Source organism: Melanostigma gelatinosum (genome assembly GCF_949748355.1).
Source record: "Melanostigma gelatinosum genome assembly, chromosome: 14".
NCBI classification, from domain to species: domain Eukaryota; kingdom Metazoa; phylum Chordata; class Actinopteri; order Perciformes; family Zoarcidae; genus Melanostigma; species Melanostigma gelatinosum.
Window position 1 is genome coordinate 908,286 of NC_136647.1, and position 15,000 is coordinate 923,285.

Below are 15,000 nucleotides of genomic sequence, written 5' to 3' on the forward strand. Positions count from 1 at the left end.
TTTAGTGAACATATGCAGACATAATGTGCTCTGCTCTCATTATGATGTCCTGGGAGCTTCTTGTGGACAGCACACAGTCTATAGTTCCATATTTACGACGTTTTATATGAGACATTGAATGCGTTGAAATAACGTCTTTGTGTAGACCACATATGAACGGACAGCGGAATATGATTTTGGAGAAATACGTTGAAAGTAACCAACATCGCGTCTCTTTCAACCTACAACTGAACAAACCATCAATATTTTAAAACAAATTGGTGTTTTGTGACACGTTGATATTGTAACCGTAATTTAGCCGGTTCAACAGACGGTTAAAATACGTCTTAGACGTTCAGACCCCATATCAACGCTTTTTCAACCAGAAATCAACGTTGAAATCCGGGTTAGTGCTCACTGGGTAGTTATTAAACTATGAAACAAGTTGCATTCATACGGACTGCATGAGTGGATGAATTCAAATCCAACACAAACTCTTCACAACGGGAGTTAATAAAAGCTTCAACAGCAAAATAGTTTATTAAATGCGTCAATGAGAAAACCATTCAAGAAATCAACATGAAGCGACGTCACGTCTGAAAAAGGTCTTAAGATAAGAAACGTGGTGAGCTTAGCTTAGCTTAGCATAACGACTGGAAGCAGGGGGAAGCTGCTAGCCTGTACGAGGTCTTTGTCTCTCAGACGGATGAAGAGCTTTCTGTGATTCACGCTCCTTCATCAGCGGCTCGTCTCTCAGCTCTTCATCGGGCCGACGGACAATCAAACGGTTCCTTTTTACTTTCTAACAAATGAAGCAGAACGTGAACGCAGCGGACAGATGTCCCCCCCCCCCCCCCCCCCCCCCCCCGAACTAAAGTGTTTGAGTTTTAAATCCCCCGGTGACTGATTAGAGGACGTGTGTGTTTACAGACGAGCATCACTGAATGAAACGGTTGTGTGTTCAGTGTTAATGTTGAATCAGAGCGTGTTAAAGACAGCTGATTTCATTCACTTTAATGTTCTATGCTTCACTACTTCCTCTCTTTTATCCTCTCTGAAGAGAAGAGGTTGTTCATAGCTTCTGATTTAGGTTCATTGTTGATAGCATGAGCAGATATTGTCGAGTCATCAGCTTCATATGTTTTTGAACACAGAGGTTCTGATCTTCTGACTTCCATTTCGATATGTTTCAAAAATGCAATCATTCAACGTTTTCTACGATATCTTACAGAAGAATACGATCGTTTTCTGACTAAAGTCCAGCAGCTCGTTACATGACAACATGAATGGATCATTCCTGAGCTGAAGGGATGTGTGATATGTTAACTCTGCAGGTTTTAGGGTCTGTTCTTGTTTAAACCAACCCCTCAGGAAGATCACCGCATTTTGAACGCATTTGTTATTGTGGCCAAGTGGTGGAATTACAACTTCCTTTATTACTTCCAGGAGGCAACCTCCGGTTCTTTAAAGTGAAGCCAGTGCTTCATGTGTTGAAGCTGCATTCTCTCTAGTGTCCACCAGGGGGCGACTCCTCTGGTTGTATAGAAGTCTATAGAAAATGACTCTACTTCTCTCTTGATTTATTCCCTCAGTAAACATTGTAAACATGAGTTTATGTCTCAATCTCTAGTTTCAAGTCTTCTTCAATACAGCATGATGTTCATTTAGTACATTATTGTCCATTTAGAGTCACACAGACCATAAAGCAGTGGATGCTTTAGGGCGGGGCTACACGCTGATTGACAGGTATACGGCGTCTCTACGTCACTCCTCCTCAGTCCATATATGGTCACTTCCTGTTCACTGGTTGCTAAAAAACCAAGATGGCGACGGCCAAAATGCCAAACTGGAGGCCTCAAAACATCAGGCAACAAACCAACGAGTGACGTCACGATGACAACGTCCACTTCTTATCTACAGTCTATAGTTACTTCCTGGTCCGTCATGTGATAATTTCCCCCGTAGAATTACATTGGAAAAGAGATGTTTTCTCTTTTCTTTTAGATAAATCAACTTCCGAGAACGAACACTTGGAAAGTCCTGATTTACTTTATTTACTTATTTTAGGTCCTAAAAGTTACTATAAGCCGAATCCAGTTATGGAATATTAATCTTCATTAGCCGTGTAAACACCTTCGTAGGAATATTATCTTTTTCAGAATGAGGGCAAAAAACTGGGTTATTTTGTGCAATAGTCGATAATGAAGTGAAACATACTGGACATTCATCATGATTGTGCATTTATTATCCTCACGAAGCACAAAGCTCCCCTAAAATAACCTGTTGTCCTGAGCTTTGTTTGTTTCAGTCAAGGCTTTCAGATTATGAAGTTAATTATTAAGCCCTCTGAGGCATCCAGAAATATCCTACATGTCTAAAAATGCTTTCAAATTCAGCCTCATATATTGTTATATATACATATGTATATATATATACATATATATATACATATGTATACATATATACATATGTATATACATATGTATATATATATACATATGTATATACATATGTATATATGTATACATATGTATATATATATACATATGTATACATATGTATATATATATACAGTATATATGTATATATGTATGTATATATATATACATATATATATACATACATATATACTGTATATATATTTTCCACGAGAGTTGAACTACTTTTAGTGATGTTCTATTCAGTTTCATGAGTTTTGATAGACCTCGGACAGAGTTAAAACATGAACACTGAGTCCATAAATGAATAAAAGCAGATACCGGGTCAGTTTATGCAAATCCACCCGAGGCAGGTTGTGTATTTGAATACAGGAGTCCTGGTGAGAACACAGATCTATCAGTCTGTCCAACACCGTGAGTGGTTTTATAACACATCATATAAAATACTCCGCTTTTCACTCACTTACAGTCGGTGTGATTTTGTGTTTGTGTCTTTTTTTTAGCCTTTACCAAAAACTGTAAAGAATCAATGAAACTGTGTCGATCACATTCTCAGATGATTCTGTTTCAAGCAACAGCTGTTTCAGTTTAACTGGTGACTCGTAGTGAAAATAGACTGAATATAAGAAGAGGCCGTAGTCGTCATGACGTCACTCGCTGCTTTGTGGATGTTTTGAAGCCTCGAGTTCGACGATCTGTCCGTCGCCATCTTGTTTTTTCACAACCAGTGAACAGGAAGTGACCATATATGGACTGAGGAGGAGACGTAGAGACGCCGTATACGTCTCTGTTAGAGACCTGTCAATCAGCGTGTAGCCCCGCCCTAAAGCATCCCCTGCTTTATGGTCTGTGTGACTCTAAATGGACCATAATGTACTAAATGAACATCATGCTGTATTGAAGAAGACTTGAAACTAGAGATTGAGACATAAACTCATGTTTACAATGTTTACTGAGGGAATAAATCAAGAGAGAAGTAGAGTCATTTTCTATAGACTTCTATACAACCAGAGGAGTCGCCCCCTGGTGGACACCAGAGAGAATGCAGCTTTAACACATGAAGCTTTGGATTCAATTGTCAGAACCTGAAGTTGCCGCCTGCCCCGCTGCAATGTTACACGCTAGACTTCTCCACCAATTACATGTTTGTATCTGGACACGAGCTAATGTATTCAACCCATTAACAACACATATCTGGAAAGTCACTTTGTTTAGTTTGCATTCTCCATTTTTGGTGGTTAATGTTCTTAATTACCAAAGATCACTTTGCCAAACTCATTGGTTTGTCCTCAATTTGTTGTGTTTACATTTCAGTTTTTAAACCAATTAAACAAACAACATACAACATTTTAAATGAATTGTACGACATTTTCAGAAATACGCTTTTTTTGCTTTCTTGGTGTCTTCGGTGAGAAGATTAATACCGCTCTCATGAGCATTGAACTGATGGTCACATGTTAAATTCACAGTGAAGATGCAGCAACCTGCAAGCAAATTCTGACTGCAGTGTAACCCTTATGTAACCCTTATTTTGTTTGTGTTTCACAGACGGAAAGACGCGGACTAAAGACAAGTACCGGGTGGTTTACACCGACCACCAGCGTTTGGAGCTGGAGAAAGAGTTTCACTACAGCAAATACATCACCATCAGGAGGAAGGCGGAGCTCGCCACTACGCTCGGCCTGTCGGAGAGACAGGTACAGCAACACGCTAACAGATAATCTTGTTGTTGATCAGGACTGCTGAGACGATTGCACTGCAGTCTTAACAGGTTTTAGGTTCAACGTATTGATGTGAAACTTGATGTGATTGTTATTGAATTTAACCTTTGACAGTGATATCACACAATTAAACCATTAAGGCCTTTACAGACCGGGGACATGCCAAATGCTCCCCATTGAATATGATACGTCTAGGGCTTTTATTTTGAAAGGTAGAGTGGATGTATAAAGAGAAATGGGTATAATATTCATTCCTATGAAAGTTGCTCAATGGCACCTGATGCAAGAAAAGGTTCTAGTATAAATTCAGATGAAATGACCCAGATCTCCCTCATCACTGGTTCTATAGAGCACACTCACTGGCGTCTCCTTTAGCCCCGCCCCCGAGCCCCTCGGTTCAGCCGCGTTCTAATTCACATGAACGGAGGAACGAAAATAACTAATTAATGCATTTCACAACATTTAGGACCTTATCATTTAAGAGTATTTATACTGGGAAGTTGATTCACCAAAAAGAAAAGAAAGTCTAGTCCCTGATGTATGTCAATGGGAAATAAATATTCTTGGGCCTCACGGCATCACGTAACGGACCAGGAAGTTTGGCCAATTTGTCTAATTTGCGCTGCCATTGTCAAGGTTGAAAGGAGTAATAAAGTTTGCTGTTAAGGTTTGGACTTCGGAGCCTTGGTTTTGTTGCTTTATAAATATGAAATATATGTATTATATTAGGAGTGTAACGCTTCACAAAACGCACGGTTGGGTACGATGCAGTGGAGCCACGGTTCGGTACGTTTCGGTACAGTAGAAAACTATAAATGCCAGAGAAATGTACTTGATTTTAAAATGTATTTATTCATCACAACTAACATCATGAAGTTATTCTTTGACTTTGAACAATGATGGAACTATACCTGAGTGACTCATCTTCTGGGGTGTCTTCCTAGCAACACATAAGCATAAAAAACAAAAACTGCTCCTTATTGTTATGTAGTATTGTTACTTACATCTTGCAAAAGAGATTTTTAATCTCAATGGGACTACCTGCTTAAATAAAGTTAAAAATATATATATATATATATTTTTTTATTCAAACATATTCGGTTCGTCATGCGTACCGAACCGCTTTAGGGCGGTATATTATACATATAAATATAGGCACAGCTGGACAACCCGTTCCTCTCAACGCGATTGGTTGATGCCATAGACTGTCAATAAGAAGTGGACGTAGTCGTCATGACGTCACTCATTGGTTTGAATTTTGAAGTTTTGAAGCCTTGAGTTCGACAATTTTGCCGACGTGATCTTGGATTACAGTCGTCGCCATCTTGTTTTTTTGCAACCAGTGAACAGGAAGTGGCCATATCTGGACTGATGAGGAGAGACGTAGAGACGCCGTATACGTCTCTGGTGTCGACCTGTCAATCACAGTAGCCCCGCCCTAAAGCATCCCCTGCTTTATGGTCTGTGTGACTCTAAATGGACCATAATGTACTAAATGAACATCATGCTGTATTGAAGAAGACTTGAAACTAGAGATTGAGACATAAACTCATGTTTACAATGTTTACTGAGGGAATAAATCAAGAGAGAAGTAGAGTCATTTTTCTATAGACTTCTCTACAACCATTAACAAAAAGATCTCGTTCTGGAAAAAAAGCGTCGCATTTTCACCAAAGGTTTTGACAAATAACAGTTTGAAAAATAGGAATTCTCTCTTTTGTAATATTCCATATTTTCATAGATATCGTCAACAAATATCGAAAAAATTCCCAAACCAACATGTTGGTCCGTCTCTAAATACTGTCTCACTTTTCCTGTCTGTGGCCAGTTGGTTCCTACTAACGTCATTTTTAAAAACAACGTTTCATCATTAATCATCATTTCAGGATTAATCCACATTTGGTGAGTATTTGAGGCAGCAGGACGTTTTTTAGCCACGCTAGCAGTCGGTCTGTTGGTCAGTCCACCACTTTTACATGTTTTCCTTCATCATCTGGTGACGGTAAAAGCGTGACGTCGGTATTCACATTACTTCGTATAAATAAAAGCAGCTTTTTTTTTGTTCGTTTTTGCTCCAGGTGAAGATCTGGTTCCAGAACCGCCGAGCCAAGGAGCGCAAGATCAACAAGAAGAAGCTCCAGCAGCCGGCCTCCTCCACGACCACGCCTCCCACCGGCAGCAACGGCGGCGGCGGAGGAGGAGGAGTTGGAGCCGGCGGCGGCGTCCTCCTCCACGGAAACGACGGGAGCAGCGTCGCAATGGTGACGAGCAGCAGCGGCAGCAACGGGATGGTGTCTCCTTCCTCCCTGCCTTTGAACATCAAGGAGGAGTACTGAGATACGTTTTATTTGGACGTGGATCTCGAGGATCTGGACTTAAAAGTTACCCCCCCACACCCAAAGGAACTGAGAAACTTTCTACATCACATCCTTCCACATTTTCTGGCCGTAAAATTTGAGATGCGACCCGCAACAGGACTTCTTTCTCCCATCAGACTGTTGCAGATGATCCCTAAGTGTGATTAGATGTTTGCTTGCTGCAAAACTCTTACAGAGCAACAAGTTTGGGGGAAAAGAGAGAAAAGTATCAGATTTTTGAGCCACCCAATCGCTGCACACTCATGTTGTTTCTTTACTCGTTTTTAATCCCAGCGGAGATCCCAAAGGTACCAAAATGACATGTTTGAACGTTTCCATTTGATGGAATGATGCAGCCATATAAATAAAAACATAATTTAGCTGCAATGAAGAGCAGACACAGAATATATAAGATACTGTCAGACAGTGTGGAAAATACGTTTGTTCTTTTAACTCTAAAGCTACTTAAAGAGGATTTTCAGGGTGAATCCAGTTTCCAGATATTTGTGTTTTTCTTGATGATGATGATGCATTTAAAAAAACAACATCTATCCTGCTTCTTTAAGAAATATTTTCTGCAGCAATGAAGGATCATACTATCCAGACTGTAGCAGAGTCAGTGTTTGGATGCAGGTCATGTGATCAACAAACTCCCGAGGACCAGCCGCTGGTTCTGGAAGTGTTTTTTGCCATTTAAAGATGTTCTTCCAACAGCCTCCTCGATGTTACTGAATATAATCCTGAACAATTTAACAAGCATACAGGTTCATGTTCTGACCACCAGTTTGAATTGTTTGCCATAGCGGCGGCCATTGTAGCAGTTAACTCAGGTGAGGTTTTACAGTAATGACGAGAACGGGCAGTAAAGTAGTAACGTTATAAAGCGTAGAGAGTAAATAAGTACAATTTAACAACTTAATGCTTCATCCACACGCTCTTGTCACAGCGTAGGGAAGATCATTGCTATCTGCAACCAGTGTAGCATTAAAGCATGGTGGAATCAACAAGCTGGCTAGCTAACTAGTGGCCAGCTAGTTGGTTGGCTAACTGACTAATTCCACCTTGCTTTAATGCTACACTGGTAGAGCTAACATGAGCTGAGCACTGGGCTGCTGGCCAGCTGCCTCTGCCTCACTCCCTGCCGCTCCGGAGAAGGACAAGCTACCTAGCTTGATAGCCAGCTGTACGCTAGTTAGCTAGCTTGCTAACTACTTAAATGCTACACTGGTTCTAGAAAATTAGCCGAACAGCAGGCTGGTGTCCAGCAGCAGCGCTGGGCCCAACGGCCCCTCCGCTTTACTCTAAGTCGCTCCGTAGAAGGACATTACATTACAGTCATTTAGCAGACGCTTTTATCCAACGCAACTTACAAAGCAAACTAGCTAACTAGCTGACCAACTAACTAGCTGACCAACTAACTAGCCAGCCATCTGTCTCTCTTCCCAACGAGCTGTGACACCTGACGACCTCACTGACGTTTGTTGTCACCCTCACAACTAACAGCAATCTCCATTTTCTTCTGTACCAGTCAAACGACCATGAAAACATGTCCGTTCTACTCTACTCTGTTTCTATTTCTATGGTCAGAGCGGTTTGACAAGTTGCCATAGGTACTGACTTCATCAAAATCAACTCACAATCTGAAAGTGAATCAGTTTCCTGCTTAAAAGTGTATCTTTGGAGCTGGAGTTAATTTCTTCAGGAAAGTTTTATGTCTTGCAGGGTTCTTGTATCTTTGACTTCAAAAAAAAATCTAAGTAGCAGATATTTTCTCACAAAGTAGTTCACAGGAGAGCTTCATGACCATGTATGTTGTAGAAGAACCCCAATTATGAGTCACGTGATGTGGTCTTTTAGAAAAATTTGTCTTTGATTTCCAACTATTTAAATGTGACTTCTGGAGTGTTCACATCTGGCGTTAACATGTGACCACCCGTGATCTCACTTATATATATGCAAATAAACACTTACATCATTTCTGTTTGAAAATACCAAAAGTTGTTTTTACGCGGCGGAAGGCAGCGATGCACTTCCTGTGTCTATTCTGCCAGAAATTGAAAGATGAAGTCGAAACAATAGAAACTGGGGTTGCGTGTGATATTCCATATATTCCATTGTGGGAGATTGCTGACGCAGCATGGATCTGTTTTATTGTTGCGTTCCAGATATTTGACGCACTCGTACAAGTTTTCTGAACAGGGTCTTATTATCTTATTATTTTGTGTTATTTTTGACAAATCTGCTCTTTGTTGTTGACACATATGAGCTAATTCATGATACTGAACTTGTGTCCTGGTGAACAAAAGTATTCACATCCTTTACTGAAGTAAAAGTATCACTACCACACTAAAAATACTCCTTCATGCAAAAAACAAACAAAACAAAAGCACAAAAGTATGAATAGCACAGCAAGCCTACAAACATCTAATTATCTTATAGAATGTGATGCATTGATGTAGAATGAACTAAACAGCAGGATATAAAGAAGTTAAGATGCAACAAACACATGAATGCAGCAGAACAGCAGGTATTTTCAGTGTGGCAGTAGTACCTTTACTGCAGTAAAGTGTCTGAATACTTCTTCCATCACAGCAAAACACACCTGAATTTCCTTTATTTTCTGCTTCACAAACACTAAATGTCTTGTAAATGATTATGATCTCAGACTTTATCATGTTTATGTTAATAACTGTAATTTGTAAAAAAAGAAAAAGAAAAAAAAGAACTTTAACTGACCACATGTTCATTTAACATGTATTAAAGACAAACAACAAATTTTTATCATGTCTGTTTTCTTCAAACTACAAGAAAGAAAAGTCTCTGGAGAGGTTGAACTCTAAAACAATGCATGCTGGGAAGTTATGTTTATTTAAAAACTTAATTTGTTTTAGTTTCTTTTAAATTATTGAAATGAGACATATAAATATAATAAGTTGAGTGAGCTCACCCCATCTTTTCAAATCAGCTCAACTCATGTTTATACGTTCTGAAAATGTAAACTAAACATTTTAGGTTTAATTAACTTTTAAAGAATAAACTTGTATTTGCATTAAGTTAATGATAAAAGACGAGGAAATTCCACTAAATCCCTGCATGATTTCCTTGCTGATCTTTTTTTACACTCATCTTACATTAGAGTTAAATCACAATATGTTTGTAAAACTTTATTTGTCAACACAAACAGGAAGTAACAGAAAAACAAAAGCCCTTTTTCAGACATTAAATATGTAACATTGATGACTTTATTTATCTGTTAAAGTGACGTCTTTTTGTCATTCGGACAGAGGAGACTTTTACATTATTGTTCATTACAGCTTCAGTCAGTCATGACAATTACTCAGCTTTGTTGTTTATGTATTTATTCAGTATAGTCTGATTATTACTGTGGCTGGAGGAACAAAACATCATTTCTACAGACAGATCTCCTTAACGATGTATAATTGGCTCAATCAGTGTTTAAAGGTTCATTCAACTTATTACATTTATTATCTTTGTGCACAAGAGATGATAGTTTATACATGTATTAAAGTGTCTTTGATGACCACGTTGTGCATGTTTCACCTCTTGTTACAGAAATGTTACGTCTGAACAGAACGACTTGCAGTCGCATCTCACGTAGAAAGAGACTTTTTTCTAAACAAAGAACGGAATTTACAAAGACAGAAATAAAGGAAGAACAAGTAACCTAAAGAAAAACAGAAAGATGGAATGAAAGACATAAAGGACGAAAGACAAGACACCTCCCCCCCCCCCCCCCCCCACACACACACACACAGGTTTGCCGGTTGATGCAGCAGTTGAGGTGTGGTGTCCAAAGGGCAAAGAGGAACGCTGGGCAAACAGAGCACAGGATCCTGCTATCTGCTGCAGTGTGTGTGTGTGTGTGTGTGTGTGTGTGTGTCCATGTGTTCTCACTCAGACCTTTGTCCTTCTGGGTCCATTTGGCCTCGAACAACAGTCCTATCTTCCCACTGATAGAGACCATCAGCGGTGTGTCGGTTAATCTCGGGGACGGTGCACACTGCCGTCTTGAACTTGACGCCTGAAGTAGTTTTTAACTTCGGCATCAGTTTGTCTCAGTTGGTACATTTTGGTATTGATTTTTAGGTTTAGCATAAATTGCCGGGGAAGGCAAAGCTCTCCATCTACGTCCCTACCATAGACCCTACATAGGAAGTGAAAGTCCTCACCGTGACGTCACCTGTTGGTATGTGGACTGGTGTTTTGAGGCCTTGAGTGTGGCGTTTTGGCCGACGCCATGTTGTTGTTTTTGCAACCAGAACGCTCAATAAGAAATTGTTAGGTGATGTTACAATCGACTTTTATGAAGCGAAAACACAGAGAAAGGGTTAAAGTTGTTGTTTGAAGACGAAAACACGGACAACGGTGTGGTCGAGACCTGGCAATCACTGTGTAGCCCCGCCCTAAAGCATCCCCTGCTTTATGGTCTGTTAGAGACCTGTCAATCAGCGTGTAGCCCCGCCCTAAAGCATCCCCTGCTTTATGGTCTGTTTGACTCTAAATGGACCATAATGTACTAAATGAACATCATGCTGTATTGAGGAAGACTTGAAACTAGAGATTGAGACATAAACTCATGTTTACAATGTTTACTGAGGGAATAAATCAAGAGAGAAGTAGAGTCATTTTCTCATAGACTTCTATACAACCAGAGGAGTCGCCCCCTGGTGGACACTAGAGAGAATGCAGCTTCAACACATGAAGCTTTGACTTCACTTAAAGAAACAGAGGTTGATGCCTGGTTCTAACCTGCATCTATGATCATAAGCTTTGGGTAGTGACCGAAAGAATGAAGGAAACCAAAATTGGCTTCCTTCATTGGCAGTAAAATAAGAGAGGCCCAAGGATTGAGCCTTGGGGGACTCCACTATGTTCCTTTGGACACATAGTCAAGAGCCTAGCCCCTTATTATTTAGTCTTAGGTTGATTTCCTCAGTAAAATCTATTGGAACATCGTCATTTTTACTGTTAGGTCACCTCAATCCTGATTGGAGTCAATGGAAATATCCGTTTTGCTTAGGAAGGTTCCTAACTGAGATAATGACCTGAAGTATCTAAGTGTCCGCCATGATAAGAGTTAGAATTCTCTAAATGCAAAGGAAAGGTGCTTCAATGCTTCCTTTATTAGCTCCTTTAGCATAGGAAACACCGGAACTTCCTTTACGAAAGGAAATAAGATAATGCCGGCCCACAATTCCTTGCGGCGGCAACATTTAAAGCGACGCACCATCGGCCGTCCATTAAAAATAAACGATATGCTTATCTTCATCAATTATACTCATACAGTCATAAAGTAATGGGATCCATGTTGATGAATATGAACAGACAGTGTAGACCCTGTAGTTTCATTTCACATGTATTTATTTATTTCAAACATGTAACAAATAAGTAAAAAATACAAGAATAGGAAATAAAATGAACAGTAAATAAACTGTCAATGAACAAATTCTCAATAACAAGAAGCATCAGTAAAAAACAAAACAAGCTCGGCCTGTGACAGATTATTAAACTGTTCAAAAGCAACACCACGGTTGTCTTTTCCTAACTCCTCATGAACTCTCCTTCACATCTTCCACATGACGTTTTCCATAGAGGTCAAGGAGAAGTGGTTCGGAAAGGACGTTAGGAGGTAATTTTTGGACTTTTCGACTGCAGCCAACACAGAGTCATCCGCCAAAAATGTTGAACTGGGCTCAACTTTTGCTGCAACACATCACTCTGCATTGGCCAATCAAATATTATAAACCAGTGTGAAGTGTTTTATTGTCTGATAAACCTTTGAACGCATCAATCAGCTAATCAAACTGGACTTCATGGTTTGTATTTTATTGCCTCACAATGCATTTGCGAGGTTTTATTTGCAGTTAACATTTGCCCAAAAATGATGCAAGTATCAGTAAAATCTCTGCACTGTACTGCACTGTTTGTGGTAAAGATGTGAATATATATTGATGATTATTAATCAAAAGGAAAGTTGACCTGATTTTAACAGATTTGGTTCTGAAAAACTTTAAACTATGGTTTGAACTTTAAACTATGGTTTAAGGTTTTTCAACCTCAACCTCTGAGTTCAGCTGATCGGATACAGAATAAAGAAAGACAGAGTAAAGACAACAACACAGCCTCACTCATACAGTTCAATAGAGATAGTAGACACTCCCAGCTCCACTTGATTCACTCATGATAAGCTGCAATATGTTGGAGACAGAGGAATAGTGGCCGTGTGCCTGAACCATAAAAACATCAAACACATTACAGAACAAGGACACAAAGTGAAACCAGCTCAGAGCATCACAGGTTCATAGGACTGTTCAGCTCAATTTAATTATAAAATATCAGCATTCAACACCCTCTGACCCTCGACTGGTAAAAGTCAAACTGAAATTAAAATTTCTGTTTCGTCAATATTATAATTACCGAAAAAAAAGAAATTACTTTTTAGTTTGATCTGAATCACAATTTCAGGTGTGAAATCTCCCCCCGTACCAAACAAAGACCAACAAAGTCTTTCTTGATGCTAACGTTACTCTTTGTTATGCTAACATTAAGTCTTTCTTAATACTAACGTCACTCTTTGTTATGCTAACATTACGTCTTTCTTAATACTAACGTCACTCTTTGTTATGCTAACATTACGACTTTCTTAATACTAACGTCATTCTTTGTTATGCTAACATTACGTCTTTCTTAATACTAACGTCACTCTTTGTTATGCTAACATTACATCTTTCTTAATACTAACGTCACTCTTTGTTATGCTAACATTACGTCTTTCTTAATACTAACGTTACTCTTTATTATGCTAACATTAAGTCTTTCTTAATACTAACGTCACTCTTTGTTATGCCAACATTACGTCTTTCTTAATACTAACGTCACTCTTTGTTATGCTAACATTACATCTTTCTTAATACTAACGTCACTCTTTGTTATGCTAACATTACGTCTTTCTTAATACTAACGTCACTCTTTGTTATGCTAACATTACGTCTTTCTTAATACTAACGTCACTCTTTGTTATGCTAACATTACATATTTCTTAATACTAACGTCACTCTTTGTTATGCTAACATTACGTCTTTCTTAATACTAACGTTACTCTTTGTTATGCTAACATTACGTCTTTCTTAATACTGACATTACTCTTTGTTATGCTAACATTACGTCTTTCTTAATACTAACGTCACTCTTTGTTATGCTAACATTACGTCTTTCTTAATACTAACGTCACTCTTTGTTATGCCAACATTACGTCTTTCTTAATACTAACGTCACTCTTTGTTATGCTAACATTACGTCTTTCTTAATACTAACGTCACTCTTTGTTATGCTAACATTACGTCTTTGTTAATACTAACGTCACTCTTTGTTATGCTAACATTACGTCTTTCTTAATACTGACATTACTCTTTGTTATGCTAACATTACGTCTTTCTTAATACTAACGTCACTCTTTGTTATGCTAACATTACGTCTTTCTTAATACTAACGTCACTCTTTGTTATGCCAACATTACGTCTTTCTTAATACTAACGTCACTCTTTGTTATGCTAACATTACGTCTTTCTTAATACTAACGTCACTCTTTGTTATGCTAACATTACGTCTTTCTTAATACTAACGTCACTCTTTGTTATGCTAACATTCGTCTTTCTTAATACTAACGTCACTCTTTGTTATGCTAACATTACGTCTTTCTTGATGCTAACGTTACTCTTTGTTATGCTAACATTAAGTCTTTCTTAATACTAACGTCACTCTTTGTTATGCTAACATTACGTCTTTCTTGATGCTAACATTACTCTTTGTTATGCTAACATTACGTCTTTCTTAATACTAACGTCACTCTTTGTTATGCTAACATTACGTCTTTCTTAATACTAACGTCACTCTTTGTTATGCTAACATTAAGTCTTTCTTAATACTAATGTCACTCTTTGTTATGCTGACATTACGTCTTTCTTAATACTAACGTCACTCTTTGTTATGCTAACATTACGTCTTTCTTAATACTAACGTCACTCTTTGTTATGCTAACATTACGTCTTTCTTAATACTAACGTCACTCTTTGTTATGCTAACATTACGTCTTTCTTAATACTAACGTCACTCTTTGTTATGCCAACATTACGTCTTTCTTAATACTAACGTCACTCTTTGTTATGCTAACATTACGTCTTTCTTAATACTAACGTCACTCTTTGTTATGCTAACATTACGTCTTTCTTAATACTAACGTCACTCTTTGTTATGCTAACATTCGTCTTTCTTAATACTAACGTCACTCTTTGTTATGCTAACATTACGTCTTTCTTGATGCTAACGTTACTCTTTGTTATGCTAACATTAAGTCTTTCTTAATACTAACGTCACTCTTTGTTATGCTAACATTACATCTTTCTTGATGCTAACATTACTCTTTGTTATGCTAACATTACGTCTTTCTTAATACTAACGTCACTCTTTGTTATGCTAACATTACGT

The 15,000-nt window shown here is 38.4% G+C and overlaps 1 protein-coding gene across 1 annotated transcript in view; it reads left to right on the top strand.

Annotated features, from left to right (window-relative positions):
• The window catches only part of cdx1b (caudal type homeobox 1 b), a gene marked incomplete at both ends in the record, with an annotated part of 12,411 nt that extends 5,937 nt beyond the window's left edge, over positions 1-6,474 (top strand). Inside the window, 2 exons of the mRNA XM_079282888.1 lie at positions 3,966-4,114; positions 6,217-6,474. Coding sequence (XP_079139014.1) covers positions 3,966-4,114; positions 6,217-6,474 — 407 coding nt within the window. The remainder of the gene's footprint in view (positions 1-3,965; positions 4,115-6,216) is intronic.
• Positions 6,475-15,000: the final 8,526 nt, after the last annotated feature.